Source organism: Aphidius gifuensis, linkage group LG2, assembly GCF_014905175.1.
Source record: "Aphidius gifuensis isolate YNYX2018 linkage group LG2, ASM1490517v1, whole genome shotgun sequence".
Classification (NCBI taxonomy): domain Eukaryota; kingdom Metazoa; phylum Arthropoda; class Insecta; order Hymenoptera; family Braconidae; genus Aphidius; species Aphidius gifuensis.
In genome coordinates this window covers 29,221,246-29,242,428 of record NC_057789.1, presented here as the reverse complement: position 1 = coordinate 29,242,428, position 21,183 = coordinate 29,221,246, and the positions used below count along the sequence as shown (strand labels likewise).

The 21,183-nt window shown below is 23.5% G+C and overlaps 1 protein-coding gene across 1 annotated transcript in view; it reads left to right on the top strand.

Annotated features, from left to right (window-relative positions):
- Window positions 1–3,383: 3,383 nt before the first annotated feature.
- The window catches only part of LOC122850135 (dipeptidase 1-like), a 63,015-nt gene continuing 45,215 nt past the window's right edge, over window positions 3,384–21,183 (top strand). Inside the window, exon 1 of the mRNA XM_044149165.1 lies at window positions 3,384–3,951. Coding sequence (XP_044005100.1) covers window positions 3,946–3,951 — 6 coding nt within the window. The 5' untranslated portion in view covers window positions 3,384–3,945. The remainder of the gene's footprint in view (window positions 3,952–21,183) is intronic.

The window sequence follows — 21,183 nt, the reverse complement described above, 5'->3', positions numbered from 1 at the left end:
TTGGTTGTCGTTAACAGTCTTGAAAATTAAAAACATAAATCGTCTTGTGTTTAAGTAAAACGACACATATACACATTGCACGAGGGTGAAAATTCCAGTAAAATTGTATGCTCTCTCCCTCAAGAGAGATGGTAATGATTTTAGTAAAATTAGAAAATAGAATGTTGCTTAATAAAGAAGAAGGCTTTTATTTTTTAATATTATTTCTATTGCAATATGAGTTATTTTGGTAAATGAAACATTCAAGTCAAATAATTAAGAATTCAACTGGAAATATATAGAATAATTAATAGACTCATGAGGATTTTATATATGAGTATAAATAATATTTAAAATTAGAAATGTTATTTATAATTGACGTTATAAATCAAGAAAATATTATTATATTTTTTAAGTTTATTTATATTGTTTGTATTTGTAAGTAAAATTAATGTATTTGGCCTCATTTCGATTTAAATCACTTCTATTATTTTAAAAAGACAACCAAATGAATGGTCAGATCCCAGATGGTCATGGATATTTGTGATTTCAAATGGTTAAACTTTTTCCATCGTATTTTTTCTTCTTGAAAGTTTTTAAAATTCTACGTACGATTGAAAATTCACATATATCTGATAGTTTTTATTCAACATCTGGAATTGCATCATTTTTTATTTTTAAAATCAAACAATATAAACAATTTTTTATTTTAAATATTACGAGTAATAAAATAAACTTATAAATTGAATAATATTTTTTAAAAATTAGTTTTATACTGTTAGGATTGTTTATTAAATTAAAATTACTTTCAATTTTTGTTGGAGCAAGTAGAACAACTCGAGTTTTAGTCAGACTTTAACAGTAATTTGAAAGAGAAAAATTAAAATTATTTTAACAATATAACCAATTTATTAACTACAATAATTTATTTATTAAAAAAAAAAATTATTTTCTTTTTAAATTATATTTTTTTAGATAAAAAAAAAAGCTTGTTTCATTATAAATGTAATTTTTTTTTTTATAATTACTAAAAACTATTTATAAGCTTCAACTCGAGTCATTAAAAATATCTATAATTATAAAACTAAATAAATCAAAAAACTAATTAACAATTTTGAAATTTTTTCATTAAAAAATTAATAATTAATTTTTTTTTTTTTTCTTTAAATTGAGGAATGAATAAAAAAATAAAAATACTAAGATAGTTAAATTAATTCGTCGTCTTTCTTATAGAACGATAAATTTATTGTCATTTAAATTTGAAAATCATAATTAATATATTTGACATGATTAATTAAATACGACAATTTAATTATGTTGGAATTTGGACTTTTGAATTTACTGGAATATATAAATAGACACTCTCCTTATCTATATATATATTTTCATGGTAAAATGTTGAAAAACCATATTAATAAATTGTTTTAAAAGTTTTTTAAAGAATGGCGTTAATTTAAAAGGGTCTAAATTGGAGTCTAAAACTTAGTAATTAAGAGAACCGTCAAAGACTTTTCAAAAGTTTCCAATTGGGCATGAGAGTATGCCACTCCCAAGAGTAAAATCATCATATTCCAAGCTTTTTTTTTTTATTCTCCATATTACTCATTTAAAACATTTTTTAAAAATTAGACAAAATAATTTATTTTTTCATATTTTTAATTACAATTTTTGTCTTTTTTTTTTTTGCATTTTTTTTCTACATAAAAGCATATAGTTAAAATAAAAAAATAAAATTGTTGTATTTACTGTTTTCACCTTTAAATTAACAACAATTAACCGCTCAGACAAAACTGATGGTTTTACTCTTTGTCGTTGAATATATATGTTGATGCTTTGGGATGGAGTAATTAAGCGCTTTACGCTTGGTCACTCTAGCCGCAATTGTGTCCCTTGGTACTTAACTCACAACAAAAGTACCCACAAGACTAAACTACCACCTTACGTTTCTACAACAAGATTAAATGAAAAAAAATAAATATTAAATTAATAAATAACAACATGACAATTTATAAATTTACAACTTAAAATATTTCGAGGAAAAAAAAAAAAGGATAATAAAATTTCAAACAATAAAAACAACTAAAATAATTAACTGTAAATTTTCTTTTTTTTTTACAATCTTTTTAACGTAACCTCGTAAATAGAGCTAAAGGAAAAATTTTCCATCAACGTTTTACGACTCTTTTGAAGCATGAAAAAAAAAAAAAAAATCAAAAAAATATTCAGAAAAACATGCTTCGAACAAAAAGTTTAGTTTTTCATTTATCGGACAAACTTTTGGTGAACATACATACACACACACATACAAAAACAAGTTCAAAAAAATAAAAAAAGGATGAATAATAACAAGAAATTGAATGTATATTATAGTTTTAAACTTTATACATTTCTAGAGTAAAGAAAAAAAATTTTTTCAGACAATATTTTTGATAAAAAAGTATAAATATATATATATTTTTTTTTTTTTTTGGATAATAAGAAATAAGTGATGTGTTAACGAATAAAAATCACTGAACTGTATTTATGAATTATGTATGTGATGTAATATGTAATTTTGGTTTTTAAATAATTTATTTAAAACATTTTAAAACGTTTTTAAAAATTATTGAAAATATAGCAAAGGCCAAAGCGCAACTTTTAATTTCACTCGTTGCAGGATTTTTTTTTATTAATTTTTTTTAAATAATAAAAAATATAAATTACAAGTTGTTTAGTAATTAATGATTATCAATAATTACTAATAATTAATTTCCTTATTTTTTTAAATTTAAATTTAATTATTTCGTTTACATTGAATTGATAATTTTTTTTTAATTTCCAAAATTTTTTAAATTTAATTTTTTAAATTTTTAATAGACAAATAATTTTCCAGTAGATAAAAAATAAATTTAAATTTTATTTTAAAGGGAATTTGAATTATATTTAATTTGATATTTATTCATTTAACAATTTTCATATGAAAAAGTAAAATATGCCTAAAATTTTTACGCCTACAAATTTAAATATAATTTATATGAATTTATTTTTTTAAAAAACAATTTATATTTATATTTATTATACAATTTAAATATAAATTAAATTTTCTCTTCTCAATATATAATTTATATTTATGTTTTGAATATTTACAAGAATATTTTTAAATTCACATTATTTTGAACTTTTTTTTTAAAAAAAAAAAAATTAAAAATGACACTTGTGCTTCTTTATTTGTAACGCAATGATGTATTTTTTTATACCATTGGTTACATTCATTGGCTGTTTTTTTTTTTTCAGTCATGTACAAACTACTCGCTGCATAAAATAAAATTCATCCAGGCGCTACTGGAGAGAGTTTACGAGCTTGCGCATGGACCGCGGGAAAGGACAAACCTTCGTAAATGCTCGAGGCGTTGTTCGGGCAAGCCAGTCGGTTTTTGCCGGGCAACGGTATCGTATCATCGCATATTATTTTACGCATTTAAATACACAAACGTGCATGTTTATCAAAATCAGGTGGTTGAAAGTTAAAAAAAAAAAAAATACAATTTGTCTCATTAAATTTCAAAATTAATCTTCCATTCAAAACGTACATTGTCATTATCAAAAAATCATTTAAAAAATCAACAACTAGTTAAGCTTTATTTTTCTATATATCAATCAGTATATTTAATTTTTTTATAATAAACTTTTTGAATTAAAAAAAAATCCAGTGACTTGTTGAAAAAACAAAGAAAAAAAAAAAATAATTAACAGTGCAACTGAGTGAATTTATTTTATACATTTTTTTTTCTTTCGTTCGACAGTGCTTTACTGATTATTTCAAGTATATATAAAAAAAAGTTTGTTTGTTGTTTAAAGTTAAAACGTGCGGTGTCATACTATATATATATAGCAACTGTGAAAGAATGAGTGATGACAGTGAGAATTTATACCAAGGGTAACTGAAAGTGTTTTGCAGTGTTGAGGGAACGATGTGAGCTTTCGATCATGAAGGTAAGTGTTTTATGTTTTTTTTAAAAAACAATATCTTATTTAAAAACAAAATTAAAAACTTTATTAAAAATAAAATAATTTAAATTGTTTTCTTTTTTATTTTATTATTTTTTTTTTAGTTGTGTTAAAAGTTTTTTTTTTTTTAAAAAAAAGCAACTCGTGATACAGCAAGGGTTTTTTTTTTCGCTAGTTAAAGTGGTCCCTTTCGATGGAGGGTAAAGTGCGGACGCGATTGTCACGTTTAACGGTAACGTTTTTTCTCATATATATGTACATTTTTCTTCCCCGCCTACATTGCCACTTTGTTAAAAGAATAAAAAAAAAAAAAAAAATGAAAAACAAGGCCAAGTTACCCATCCAAGACACTCAGTGGTGACAGCTCTGTTATTTCTCATTTTCAAAATGACATTTTCAACCCTGCAGGTTTTCATCTATTGCCACCCCTATCGTTTTTTTTTTTTTCTTTTTCATTCGCTCATTTTTTTTATATATTTATTTTATAGTTTGATCCTTAAAATTTTTTGTCAACTTTTTTTTTATAAATATATAAATTGGTGCAGTATGTTCTTACACGTGTATATATATGAACAAGTAAATGCCTGGATGGACAAGATTTTTACGAGTAAATACTCTATCTAGCTGAATCTTTGTGTTGAAAAAAAAAAAAAAAACATTAAAGTTACATGCCAAGCTGAGCAAGACTCTTTGGTACTTACATGAAAATTCTACCACTATATATTAAACGACCCTCTTCAAGAACAAAAGTTTTTATTTTTATTTTTTTATTTTTATTTCTACAGACTCAATATTGGCTTCATAACATTCATACTATTTGAAGTGAAAAAAAATAATTTTCAATGGAAAATTGAAATTGTTAAGGCGTTATTGAATTTTTTTTTTCAAAATTTTTTTATAAATTTCAAGACTAAATAAATTATATAATTTAAATCAATTAATTTATTAATTACATAAATATTTTTTTTAAAATTTTATAGAATTAATAATTTAAATTATTAAACTTTGAATTTATTTTATTTTTTTTTCAAGATTTAACAAAAAAAAAAAAAAGTTTTGTAATAAAAGAATTTTAAAGAATACATAAAAATGGTCGAAAAAAAAAAAGTCGAGGTCATCAGTATTTTAAACTGTGTTCTAACGAATGATAGGATTTTGTACTGCTACCACTTAATTTTATAAAATAAAAATCAATGTACTGTTAATATACAACAATAAAATATCATATTTTGGCAAATAGATATCTCATCATTGTATACACGTATATATGTACATTGATTTGAAAAGAAAATGTTAATGAAAATTACAATAATAATAATATAATAATAATAATGATGCTTGATAGTTGATGTATGTAGTTGATGATGCTGCTATTGAATTCTTGAATTTATATTTGTATCAGTTGAAATAAAATGAAAAAAAAGAATGAAAAAAAAAAAAAAACAGACTGGGTTAAAAGTCTTTTGCAGACGTCGTTTCATTTTCACGTCACGTCGAAGGACTTAATTCGCAAAACGCAAGAAGCATAATCGTTATGCTTTGGAGGTTTTTTCTCTTGTACTTAATGTTGAGCATCGTTGGTCTAGGCAGCTTGTCTATATAAATATATTCGTATATGCAATCATGAAAATGCAAGATAAACTATAGACAACCAAAAGCGTCCATTATGAATCATTATCGAGCTGCAGTTTATGATCCACTCAAGTTTAAATTTACCTTACACCACTTTGCATCTTCGAATATCAAATTTCTATTGATTATTATAAATTTTATTTAAATATTTATTTAATCAATTTAATTCATTTTAAAATTCCAAAGTTAAAATTCCTGTATATTATGTTTTTTAAACAATAATAATTTTTGTTTTTCAATTTTTTTTTTCTCAAATTTATTCATAAGGTATTTTAATAATTGACGTCTGAATTTACTGTGTGGTTTTTGATCGATAATTAATTAAATTAAAATTTTTATTCAACCACGTAAATGTTTACATAAAATTGATATTGAGTCAGTTAAAAATATGGTAATATTAGTTGAAAAAAAAATGAACATTTTAATTTACAAAAAAAAAAAAAAATCATTTTCACTTTTTTTTTAATTTTTTAAAATTAATTTTGATGGTAATTTTGTTTAATTTAATTAATGATAATAAAATTTTATAAAAATAATATTTACGATAAATTAACAATTTAAATTTTCATAATTATTATAAAATTTAAAAATTTAAAAACCAATTTAATTATTTGTAATAATAACAGTTAAAAAAAAAAATAGTTCAACAGCTTTATTGAAATTGTAAAATTTAAATTTTTATTATTGTTGACTCGGCGAAATTTTACAAGATCAATTTTGTTTAATTTAACAATGATTTTTTTCCTCGGGTAGCTGGTTTTTTTTAAAAAAAAAAAAAAGGTACATGCGTATCGGTACATAGGGAAATGGATATATTTATATACTTTGAATAATATAAAACCAGAAAGTCCCCAACAAGCTATTTCAAATTCTCTCGAGTATTCTCGATATAGTTTTTTTTTTATTTTATTTTATATCTATAAGCAAGCTCGTGGCCTCATTCGAGTACAGCTAGATTTTTACAAAAGCATCTATCAAGCGTATGCCCTCATTGAGCTTGCAAACATTACGATGATACTCGGCCAAATGTGCATCTTTTATCCACGTAATATATATAATATATTAATGTTTAATATATTCTTGAGGATCGTTATTTTCAACTCAATTTATAGATAAACATGTTGGCCGTTGTTAATAAGTAAATTTGTTGGTTAAAATATACACAAGCATTGATTATTAAATTTAATATCATGTTCTTGTCTTGATTATATTTTCCATACATATTATGTGTCTAATCAGCTACATGATAATTTAAAATATTAATTATATTTATTTTTTTTATAATTCAATAATTCAATATTGAAAAAATTTTTTTTTTACAAATAAAAATTACGAAACATTAAAAAAAATATTAACTGTTTGATATTTTTTTTTTTAAAATTGACATATTAAGCTAGCACAACTTTTTTAATAATCATCGGATCTCGATGCAATTGGGCTTGAAATTTTGTGCGAATTGTGTGTTTTTTATGTGTGAAGAAATAAATTTGAAAGAAAATTTTTTTTTTTATTTTTTACATTTTTTTTAAAAATACAAATATTAAGCTAGCACAACTTTCTCAATAATCATCGGATCTCGATGCAATTGGGCTTAAAATTTTTTGCGAATTATGTGTTTTTTATGTGTGAAGAATTAATTCAAAAACAAAATTTTTTTAAATATTTTTTATATTTTTTTTAAAAATTGACATATTAAGCTAGCACAACTTTTTTAATAATCATCGGATCTCGATGCAATTGGGCTTAAAATTTTGTGCGAATTATGTGTTTTTTATATGTGAAGAAATAAATTTGAAAGAAAATTTTTTAAAATATTTTTTACATTTTTTTAAAAAAATCAAATATTAAGCTAGCACAACATTCTCATTAATCATTGGATCTCGATGCAATTGGGCCTAAAATTTTGTGCGAATTATGTGTTTTTCATGTGTGAAGAAATAAATTTGAAAGAAATTTTTTTTTTTATTTTTCAAATTTTTTTTAAAAATTCAAATATTAAGCTAGCACAACTTTTTCAATAATCATCGGATCTTGATGCAATTGGGCTTGAAATTTTGTGCGAATTATGTGTTTTTTATGTGTGAAGAAACAAATTTGAAAGAAAATTTTTAAAAATATTTTTTATATTTTTTTTTAAAATTGACATATTAAGGTAGCACAACTTTCTCAATAATCATCGGATCTCAATGCACTTGGGCTCAAAATTTTGTGCGAATTATGTGTTTTTTATGTGTGAAGAAATAATTTAAAAACAAAATTTTTTAAAATATTTTATGTTACAAGGGCAGTGGGAATAATGTGTGAATTTCCAAAGCGTAAGAGGGGTAGTGCGCTTTTTAGAAATTCACACATTATTACCACTGTCCCTAGTAACATAAAATATGGTTCGTTACATGTGCCCAATCAGAGAGCCCGCTCACAACTCATTTGGAGGGGAAACACTCGCCAAGGCTCGTGCTTGCCCCTCCAAATTCGTTGAGAGCACACTCTCTGAGTGGGCACTTGTAACGAAATATACTATTTTACATTTTTTTTAAAAATTCACATATTAAGCTAGCACAACTTTCTCAATAATTATCGGATCTCGATGCAATTGGGCTTAAAATTTTGTGCGAATTATGTGTTTTTTATGTGTGAAGAAATAAATTTGAAAGAAAATTTTTTAAAATATTTTTTATATTTTTTTTAAAAATTGACATATTAAGCTAGCATAACTTTTTCAATAATCATTAGATCTTAATGCAATTGGGCTCAAAATTTTGTGCGAATTATGTGTTTTTTATGTGTGAAGAAATAATTCAAAAACAAAATTTTTTTAAATATTTCATATATTTTTTTTTAAAATTGACATATTAAGGTAGCACAACTTTTTCAGTAAACATTCAATCTTGATGTTATTAGACTAAAAATTACGTGTGAATTATGTGTGTTTTATGTGTAAATAAATAAATTAAAATTTTTCGTCAATTTATTCATTCTTTTTTTTTTTTATGATAATACTTGTGTTTATAAAATCAATGAACAATAAACCTTTTAGAAGGTATAGATACAGGCGCGCGTAGCGCGCCAATGTGCTCGTATTATAAATAATGCAAATATTGATTTAAAAAAAAAATCAAGTTGATTAATTAATTATTATTTAATAAAATTTTTAATTTATAGAAAAAAAATTATATTTTTTATTTGCTGAATAAACAGTAACAATATATAAATTAAAATTAATGATTAAAAATGAGAATGTAATTTTGCATGTCATTAGGGATACACTTGCAACGGGAGTACGATGATAATTATCATCACCACGTTATACTGGGTAATTAGCTGAACCCTGATACACCACAACGAAACACGAGACCCCATGATCTCTGTCATACACCCCAACAATGACGTTGAACAAAAAAAAAAATTTAAATAAAAAAAAACAACAACAACAACATGACAATGTGTGGTACATGCTAAATTAGTTCACGTCGGAAAATAATTCAAAGGCAAAGTGAATATTTTTAGTTTTTTTTTTTTTAAATTTATTTTCACTGTGAAATAATTAAAATTCTGGAAAATAAAATAAATAATTTTGTGAATAAATTACACGGGGATTACATGTAAAAACTTTATATATTTTCATAAATACGCGTATATTATTTTACAAAATAAAATTAACTATTTTTATTTATCATTAAAGTGATACTTGGTTATTTAATTTTAAATGACTTGAAGGTTATCATTAGCAAGACTGAACTACCCCAGTAAAAATTAATAAATTAATATTAAATAAAAATAAAAAATAAATAAATAATTGGCCATATAAAAATTTTATATTTATTTTATATTTTTTATATTTTTATATTCGAAAATAATTGCCCACTTACTGACATTTAGATGACTGCTAAATATAAAAATTATTTTTTAATTATTTCATAATTTTCTCAACGCCCTAACGCAAGTTTGTATTTAAAAAAAAAAATATTTTCAAGTAAAAATTTTGATAAAATTATGCTTTTATAATTTTCTAAATATTTACATGAATGTGACACATTTTGAACTTATTCTTTTTCTCCATTAGCCAATACAATAGTTTGATAATTAAATTAACAATAAAGTATCTTAAATATAATTTAAAATTATACGTGTTATTTAGTATACCACTAAAGCTATAGGATCTCAGTATATGTTAGGGTTAAATATATATATAAAACAGAGGAATTAAAGGTATTGTCAAAAAGTTTTTGTAAACAGTGAGTCTCATAGGTATCGTATAATGAAATACAAAGCAACAAAGACATCGCATGTTCTTGCTGAGATTATCTAGACCGAGTAATGTTGATTCTTGTGGCTTTATGTTGTTTTATTGTTGTTTCTTTGTTAACAAAAGTTTCTTGCCAGTTTAGTTACCATTACTGTCATACAATATTGTTTTGTGTATTAACAAAACACACTATTTCCATTATCTTAATTAATAAATCACATTATATCACATATTATTACATCAAACAAATTAAAAAATATAAATTTATTTTAATTTTGAATTAATGACGATTTGATTGGTGAATGGGTAATTTATTTGAACGTATTTTTCATTGCGATATTAAATGCTTTTTATGGCAATGTACATAAAATCAGTGAAAGATGAAATAAAGAAAGGGCTCAATACCAGAACAGTTTGCCTTGTATATATGACTAAAATAAAAAAAAATTGAAACGAGGAAGAAAAAAATGTATCAAAAGTACAGTTCACCGAATCACAATCCTCAGGCGTTATCAAGCTTTCTCGGGGGAAGAAATACCAAAGAAGAAAAATAGGAAAATAAGGGAAAAAAAAACAGACAGGGAATGAAGGTAAAAAAAAAAAAATAAAAGAGAGGAAAGAGTATTACGTCGTCTAAATGAAAAGCGTCGCAAGACTGGCTAGGTATTGCTGTGGGGGTTGAAAAGCCAAGGACCAAAAAGTAAGATTGCTAGAGTTGCTTGAGTTTGGTTTATATAAAACTGTTTTCGTTTTTTTTTTTTTTTTTTTTGATAGTTGTGAAGGTGATACTTTCTTTCATTACGTATCCTGGTATATCTTGTACTGTTTTCTCAACTCTTTTTATTTATTTTTTTCATGTATTTTTTTTTCGTCTTTGGATATCAATGAAAATAAAAAAAAAGCATTTGAAAATTTCGTGGTAAATTGATTTTAGTCTATTGATATATTTGGATTATTTTGCAATTCATTTTTTTTTTTTTTTTTTTGATGCTGATATTTTACTTGGATTTTGAATAAAATAAAATTCAAGAAAACAAATTGTTTTATTTATACTTTTTCTTGTTTTATGGAGCTTTATTTATTTTTTTTTTTTTTTATGTTGGATGCTTAATTTTAAGAAGGAATAAAAATAGGTTAAATTCTTGTAGTTTTTTTTTATAATACGGTGAAAGTGAGTGTGAGGTAAAAATAAAAAAAAAAGTGGGTCGAGTGAAAAATGAAAAAATAGCGCGTGAAGTACATGCCACCACAGAGATGCACCCCTGAAACTTACTCGAGAGTATTAATTCGTGCTATTGCGAATAGTAAGAGAAAGGTTGAAAATAATAATAAAATTAAATAAAAAAAAAAATTAAAAGTTTGTTTTATAAATGTGGGTCGAGGGTATCTTGTGTGCAGACGAGCTGGAAAAATGCACTTGAATATTTACAACAATCTGCATAATAAAATGAAAAAAAAAATAAATAAATATTAACTGAGAAATTTGAAACTGGATATTTTAAATTGTAAATTATTTTACATTATTATTTCAAGTTATTACAAATGACAATTTTTATCTTTTATTCAATTTATATTATTTATATTTTTATTTCATCTTGACTATTGCTACTGGCAAAAAAACATTTTAATTCTACATTTAGTTTGCTCGGATATCCTTGACTTTATTTACTTTTTTTTTTTTCATTATTAAAAATGACAAAATTAAATTTTTATATTTAATAAATAGAAGAGAGTTTTTTTGTTTGTTTGAATTTTTTTAATGATACATTTTTATTCTTTTTTCTAATGCATTTTTGTAGTCAAGTGATTTAATAATTGCAGATAATTCAAAATGACTTTATACGACTTTAAATGACTTTCAAACATTTTCACTTATTGTCCAATGACAATTTTTTAAAATTAAATTTAAATTATTATTATTTTATAACTTGTAATTTTTATTAGCACAAGTAGAACAACTCAATTTTTAGTCAGACATAAAAACCTGTATTTCACAATATACAATGTATAAATGAGTAAAAATAAAAATAAAAAAAAATTAAAGCAACGCAAATTAAGACCTAATATTAAATGAATTTTCCAGATGATAATAAAATATAATTATTTATTTTTTATTCTTGAATGAACAATTGATCAAGTACAATAAATAAATACAAGAGTTGAATTTTTTTTTTATTTTTAAAAAACATCTTTTGGCATTTGTTGTTGTCGACGACAGTCACTTGGGAGAGATCGATAATCGTCAATATTTTTTATCATGTATATTTTAAAAGTAGAACAACTCAGGTTTCAGTCAGGCGTAAATATTTTAAATCACAATATATAATTGAAAAAAAAAAAAAAAAATATAATCTATATTCGTTAAATAATCTTGGTTCGTGGTTTTCCTGGTAAAAGCAATTTTTACCTTGATAGCATAAATTCAAAAGACTTTTCTATTATTGAAAAGCATGTCGTCATATATATACATAGAGTGACTTGGTTTCGAGACTCGTGAAGAGTCATTGTGGCTCTAACCTGGTGGATAATAACTGATCGAGACTGAAAGAATTGGAGTGAAAGAAATAATAATAAAAAAAAAAGAAAATAGATAAAGACAAAAAGAACCAGGTCGAGTGAGATCGAAGGTCGTTCCGGCTTCGCATAAAAAACTCTTCCGTGTTCCGGGTCTTCTATACATCAGCTTCAATCTATTAAATATATATATACCAAATCGAGACTGGCATATCGTCGCAGTGCCATCGGATCGAAAAATCCTAGAAAAAATAATAAACGAAAATTCAGGTCGATCAGGAAGAATAAAAAAAAAAAAATTAAAATAGAATTAGGAAGCTTCCGGGATTTAACCCCACTTTCTAAATGTCAAAATATTTTCAAAAATTAAAATAATCTTTTTTTTTTTTTTTAAATAAATATTACGTTACAATTTTAACATTATTTTTATTTTATTTTTTTATTTCAATGCGTATGATATCATATAACATATGGATTAAATTTTTATTTAAAAAAAAAAAAATGTCAATTTTCAATTTATCATCGTCCATCCAGTGCCATCGAATTCATTAACATCAATTTTTTTTTTTCATGTTATGTTTACTAAATTGTCAAATGTACTATGTATATGAATAAAATTTCGAATGTAGAATAACATTGGTAAATTTGATTAAAAAAAAAAAAATACATTTATAAATTTATTTTCAATTACAAGCATTAATCATAAATTTATATTTGGCAGATTTTAAATATTATTTTTATATTATATTTCGTGATTGGCAGAAGATCAAAAAGCATGAAATAAAATAAATATTTAATTTCATTAATTTTTTTGAATAAATTGCTATTTAATAATTACCATAATAATCTTTTTTCTTTTCAATATTTAATTTTAATATCATGCCTTTAAAAAAAGTTGTGAAATTTGTTAAAATATTTTTTAGAGGTCATTGAAAATATTGACGTTTAAAAGTCATGGCAATCATTGATAAAATAAATTTTTATTTAAAAATAATATTGTCAATCGAAAGCTTGATAAATAGTCTCTCACTTATTTATTTGTTATTTGTTATTTGTTATAAAATGTCAGTGGGGATAGATGCTTCCATTATATGCTCAAATAAAGAAGATAAAGTTTAGTAAAGTATTCTTGCTTTAACTTTTCAAACACATTTTCGAGTGACCATAAAAGAAAAAAGCTCAGTCAGAGGTACTTTGACTCTTTTTCGTATTTTTTTTTTTTTGACTTTTTATTTTTTCTCATGGGAGTCGTTTTTCACGATCTTCAAGACAGTATAAGGTGTGCTTTTTGAACTTGTCGTTTTTTGTTTTATCACCTTTTCTCATGCATGTATGTGTAAACACACTATTTTCATTTATTTTTTCATTTTTTTTTCATTTTTTTTTATTTTTCCGCAAAATAAAAGAATAAACTATCAATAATTTTATTGCCTGTCATATAATTAATGACATTATTACATGAAAAAAAAATATATAAATACCTTTTAAATATCTGAAAATTGTTTGAGTATTATTAAAAGTACACAAGTGCCACATATTTATAGTTTCTTTCATAAAAATACATAGCTTGACTTTTGGAAAAAATAAAATAAATCTATGGTATTCGATAAAGCAGCATTTACGATTTTCGTCTGTACTCAATGTCATGTGATATAACATTCTTCGACATTCGGTTTCTCAATAAAACTTTTTCTGAAATTCTGACACAAACAAAAACCAAACATTTCTATAATATTTATTGATTTTTATTTATTTGAAAAAATTAAATAAATATAATCATGTAATTGAAGAATATATATTATCAAATTTTATTTATCCAATTAAATAAATTAATAGAAAATTAATTTAAGTTGGTATAAATTTTAATTTTAAAAATAAAAACAAGTTTTTTATTTTTTTTTGATGATTCAAGTTTATGGAAATGATCGATTATTAGAGTTGATAATAGTAAATAAAAATTTTATGCAACCTCAATATCAATTTAAATATATATATTTAAAGTTTGAAAAAAAAAAAAAACAGTTAGTTTGGCGCCAACCAGTTTTGTTCGTATATTTTCATCTATTTTTTTTCTTAAATTTTCTTTTTATTTTCTTGTATGTTTTTTTTTATCGTTTATACGTATTTTATCAATGACTTGGCCAAAACGATTAAGCCACTTTATTGCCCGTCAAATGATAGTAAGCTAAGACGTAATTTTTTTTATTTTTTTTATGACATAAATGTTGTATGGCTGACGTATTATTGACTTTATCTACTCACAATTTAGCACTCAAGATAATGTAAATAAAAAATTATATTTATACAGATTTTCATGTCTCTAATAAATTAAATAGTAATTAGTGGTTTTTAATTAATTGATTAATGAAGAAATAAAAAAATTTTATCATGGCTTGATGTCTTGGTTGAAAATTTATTTTCTTGATTTATTTTCAACTTGATAGTCAATATTTTTCATGTAAAATATTTTCGTTTAAAGTATTTCATTTTTACATAATTATATCGCACTTCAATCATTCAAATTATTATTAAAAATCTATCAAAAAAAAATACAATTGGACAATTGAATTGACGAAGCTATTGATGTTAATGACTTAAAATTTTCATAAATAGCTATTAATATTTTCAAAAGAATTAGAAATTTATAATTTTGAAAAAAAAAACAAATTCAGTGTTCTCAGAATAAATCAGTAATTTTAAATTAATTTTAAGTATACAAATTTTCCTTCAAACAATGACTCAATCACAAGCAATAAATGAAAAAAAAATCTGTAAAATTTCAGTGATCTCTAAATTAAAAAAAAAAAATTTTATAATATTTTTAACCAATGGTTTGACTGTTGTAAATATAAAATTTTATAGTCTCTTGCAACAATACAACACGGATATATTTTTAAAACTTTTTATTTTGAATTTTTAAATTGCGTATGGTGGATTATATAAGCCCCTTTTAACGATCATAAAAATTTGATTTGACAAACGTCGTTTCACTATGTATATATTTATTTTTCTCTCTGTTTTTATTTTAATTTTTTTACTGTCTATTATATTTTATAACTGTAGAATTAATCCACACGTAGATGATGAAAAAAAAAAAGAAATAATAATAAAAAAATTGCAGATAATCCAAAGGTAGTGATAAAAAAAAAAACTACAATAAAATGAATAATAAAAAAATGTGGTTGAGGTCATTCGAGTGTATGTAGCATTGAGGCAATATTTGCATTTATTTCACGCTAAGGTGTGTCATCATTGGCAATTGAAGGCTTGACGAGACAATGGTCTCTCACATTTGTTCCTCTTTTTGATAGCCAATGTGGCTTTCGTTCACTATTTTCTCTTGTATTTTTTTTTTATTTTTATTTTTTTTTTGCTGTGTATGTACTGTGTGTGTATGAGTGTGTATATGTTTGAACAGTGTGCACATGAAATTCAGCCAAAACGACATATAGAGAATCGATTTGACCTCCCTCTTTTTTTTATCTCAATTTTGTTTATCCGCGAGTGGTCATCCAATGCTTTCCATTGTTCGCTTTATGCACACCTAGAAAAATTGGAATTTCTTTTTTTACATTCTATCCAAGTAATTCATAGTGATAAAAATAAAAAAAAATAATTATTATTTTTATTAATGAAGCTATTTCAATATTTTTTTTGCTAGTCATAAAAATTTTTAAATATGAAATGCATAATTTCGAATGAAAAGATAATTTTATTTTACGAAATAAATTGTATATAATCAGAGAAATGTTTCTTTGCTTATTTTTAATATTAAAAATAGTAAAAAGGTATATTATTATTATATTTAGAAAAATAAAAAGAAAGAATCATTTGTCAATCTACTGTTTATTCATGAGATTTATGTTTTTCATTTGTGACTGGCAAGTGAGATTTTTTCTCTTTTTGTTTTTTTGAAGTTTTATATTTTATTTAAACTTTTTATACTCTTTTCTTGTTATTTATTTTTATATTTTTTTAGTTTATTTTTGTGACTCTTGATCTTTGCTTTTTTACCCTTTTTCAATGTTGCTTTTATTTATTTTTTATTATTTTCCCTTGACAGAGGCTTTCTATCTCTTTTTGTGTTTCCGTTCATCGAGTCTGTTTCGCTTGGCACTCATCGTACACCATTCCTACTGTGCCAACTCGTGAATATTCTATGTGGCTTTTCCTTTAAACGAGCATGCGGATGTTCGCACTCGTCGTTCAAATCAAAATAAAACCATAATGAAATAAAAATATATATGTATAAATATATAAAATGAACATGATAAAAGACATTGACGATTATCGATCTCTCCCAAGTGACTGTCGTCGACAACAACAAATGTCAAAAGATGTATCACACCACGTATCCAAATATACCACGATAATTTCACAAGGGTTGTAAGGCCTTATGTTTGATACAGGGCTATCAAAGGATGTGGAGGATAGGTTGTAAATTGAAATAATAGGAATAACACTTTAAATAAATCCAAACACTGTGGCTTAAATTCTATTAATATATTCACTTTATTATTTCACTAAAATTATAATTAATTGTATTGTATATTGTATATTGAGTTGACTCTAACAAGTGTTGTCATGGACAGACACTACTTTTTATATTGTAAGTATAAAGAAATCCCGTTGTACGCGAATCAATATTAATCAGAGATGTTACGTAAACGAGTGTTGAAGAGCAACTGATTTCTCAGTTTGTTGAAAATTGTTAAGTCCAAAAAATGGGTGTATACTTAGTTAAAATTAGTTTTAATTGGTCAAAAATTAGTTCAAGAGAGGGTAAAAAACTAGGTGTAGGTGGTGGGATTTTTAGACATAAAATTGGGCCTTGTGTGGTCCAAAGGGTGACATAAAAAATACCATGTGTAAACAAAAAATATAGATTTTACGACCGGAAAGTCCAAGACGTTTTCATGAATTTAGTTTATTTTAAAAAGTTATAAATTTACTTTTTTATTGTCGATTTTACGATCATTCTGTGTATCGAAAATACGTTAGTGCAGTTGTATGACAGATGTGAGATTTTCTCTAATTCTTGACAAATAATGTTTTAAAAAATATGTTATAATAGTGCCAAAGAGAAACTTGAGTTTATGGTTTTATTTGTTACGTGATTTTTACTCAAAAGTCTATGCATGAGTTGACCATGTGTGGGAATATTCGAGTTTGTAAAAAGCTATTAAAAGTACATAAATTAAATCGTTGTTTAAAATATTTTAGAAAAAATATAAACCAAAATTGTTAGTCATATGTTATTTGAAATTGTATGATCTCGTGATCTAGCCATAAAAAACAGAGTAATGTTTAAAACTTATCAACTTATTGTATTTTGTTTAAAAAATAAAAAGAATAAAAATCTGGTCAGTCTGGGACCGACAGACATGTGGTTCGACCCGGAACAAAAGATGTTTTTTAAAAATAAAAAAAAAATTTCAACTCTTGTATTTATTTATTGTACTTGATCAATTGTTTATTCAAGAATAAAAAATAAATAATTATATTTTATTATCATCTGGAAAATTCATTTAATATTAGGTCTTAATTTGCGCTGCTTTAATTTTTTTTTATTTTTATTTTTACTCATTTATACATTGTATATTGTGAAATACGGGTTTTTATGTCTGACTAAAAATTGAGTTGTTCTACTTGTGCTAATAAAAATTACAAGTTATAAAATAATAATAATTTAAATTTAATTTTAAAAAATTGTCATTGGACAATAAGTGAAAATATTTAAAAGTCATTTAAAGTCGTATAAAGTCATTTTGAATTATCTGCAATTATTAAATCACTTGACTACAAAAATGCATTAGAAAAAAGAATCAAAAAATATCAAATCTAATATCCTCTGTTTAATAAAAATATAAGTAAAAAAAAAAAAAAATCAAGAATACCCGAGTAAACTAAAAATAGAATTAAAATGGTATTTTGCCAGTAGCAAAAGCCATCTTTCTGTGTGTTGATCCATACAATTGAGAATGACTATGCAGTAAAATTGGGGTGAAAAAAATTACACGACAATTTATATGCCAAAGTTAAAATAAAAAAAAACTTTTACTTGACTGCAGACGCGAATATTGAATTGAATTGAATAAATATAAAAAAAATAAATAAATATTTGATAAAATAATATATATAGGTTGATAATAAAAAAATGAGACTTTGATACAATTTGTTGAATGTAATCGGCCAGCAGAAAAAGTATGTACAATCTCAATCGTGTGAAGATAAATTATTCAACTAACGTTTGAATAGTACATTTGAAATATTATATTCCAGCCACGTTGTTCAATAAGAAAAAATAAAATATAAAAATCATTACAACATTGATCTGCAGAAGATACGAGGTACATTGATGCACATATACTATAAAATTGAGATATAGGTATATGTATATCTAAAAATATCTGCATTTTGGCGCGGTGCGTCATCTGCACCTTACCAATATATACACAAGATCAAGTTTTAACTTTAATCTTATATTTCAGCTCATTCGTAAGCCAAAAATATTCACATGTTTCTTGAGCATATCAATCCAACTTCAAATCAACGACAACCAAGTCCAATAAATACTTGAGAAATTCAATGACTTTATTTTTTTTTTTGTATACTATTCTATTCCTCCATGAAATATTTTTAAAGAATGAGAAGAAGAATTTTACTTTGGCATTTTATTTGTCACACATTTGTAAATATGAAAAATATAAAAATAAAAAAAAAGAGATCATTACATGTTTGAGTTGGTTAAAGTGGTGCAGAGGGTGCTATCTTGACGATAGTTACTGTAATTAGACGCTCGTTATAACACCCCAGTTGGATAGAAACTTGTTACTTGCCAAAGTTGAAGGAGCAAACTCAACCATCTTGTCCATAATTCCACCTCAATTCATTCCATTAAACTGAGCTTTTCTATAATTATAAAATCAATGATATTTAACATCGTATGTAGTAATGCAGTATATTTATTTGTACGTCAATTAGTTGATAATCAATAAATTAATTTTATCGTTTGAAAATTATACTAATTGAAATGTCTAATTGAAAAAATATTTAATTTATAAATTTTGTTTGCTTGATTTTATCAAATTAAAATTAATAACAATTTGATTGCTTTTAAAGTTTTTATTTTAGTCAACAGTATAATGGCGTAAGAGTCGAAAAAAAAAAAAAAAAGAATAAATTTATTATCACTATTATTATTAAATATTTATTGAATAATTTTTTATTTTTTTTAAAATATATTACAGTTAATTAATGAATATAAATTTTTGATAAAAAAAATTCAAGTTATATTTTTTTTTAAATAGACTTAAATTAATATAGTTGGCTTTTAAATTTACATTTTTTAATTTATTTTTAAACAAACTAAATAGCTGTTAAAGTATCAAATTAAAAATGAAAATAAATTAAATTAAATTATGAATTTTGTTGATAGTTAATTTTACAAATGGTGGACAATTTTATCAAATAATTATGAGAGAATGTTGATATGTTAATGTTCAAGTTACCGCAGCCAAAATGAACAATCAATATACGATCTTGTCCATACTTGCAATACCAGAAATTTTGGTTAACATCCAAATGTACATCAAAATTTCATTGTCCATTCAGCAACCATATTAATTAAATTCTATTTTCAGCCATTTGAAATTTTTTTTACTCCATTCATTCAAAATTTATTATACACTTTATTTTAAAAGAATGAATAAATGTAATTTTCTTTTTTTTTTTTCAATTCAATAAATTAAAAAAAAATCATTTCTCAGTCAAGTGGAAAAAGCCATTATTAGTCAGCCAATATTTATGAGCCATAGATAAATTTTTTCATTATGAAAAATATTATATAAAATTTGAGTATTTATTTTTTTTTTTTAAATAATATTTAAATGACTTAAAAATAGTACTTGATGTAAAAAAATGATTATTATTTTTTCTTTTTAATCTTCTTATCTATGCTTACTTTGAATTTAAATTGACACAGATGAGTAATTTAAATTTCAATTGAAATGAATTATGAATTTTTATTTGAAACATATTTTAAAATTAATAGATGTTTAATTATTTTTTTTCTTTATTGTATATACTTGAATTTCAAATGAAAAAAGATAACTTATCTAAGCAATTTATATTTGAAAAGAAAAAAAAAAAATAGTTTTATATGTAAAAAAATTTGCTTGCATATGTAAACTTGAAAAGTAAAAAAAAAATTTTGACATATACATGCATTTGACATGTCATTGTTTACCAAACATCCATCAAAAATTTTGTCCAGAAAAATAAATATATATATCTTGTTTTACCAGTCAAAAGTGCTGAAGCATCATATAGCAGAAAATATCGTAGCTACGTGAGAAGAAAAATAAATTGTAGAATGTCTCTCTTGAAATGCTTTTTATTTTATTTTTTTTTCTCGATCAAATTTCCATCTAAGGTATAAAAATAAGAGTCAACTGATACTGCAGATATTTTACACGTATAAAATAAAAATAATAAAATAAATAAAATAAAAATATATGAGAATATAAAAGCTATAAAAGCTTTCAGTTAAAAGAAGTCAAGAAAAAAATAAATAACTTGAATTTTTTATAATTTTTTTCTTCAAAGTAAAACAATTACATTTTTTCTCAAAAAAAAATTTTAAAAATATATTTAATTGCAAAATTTATTTGTTCATTTAATAATTTAAAAATCTTAATTGATTAAATTTTTTTTTCATTCAAAAAAAATCTATATAACAACAAGTTTGTCTATTGTTAGTGAAAATAATAATAGTAATAATAAAAGTCATGCGAAATAGAATGAGATTGTATAGCGAAAGATTG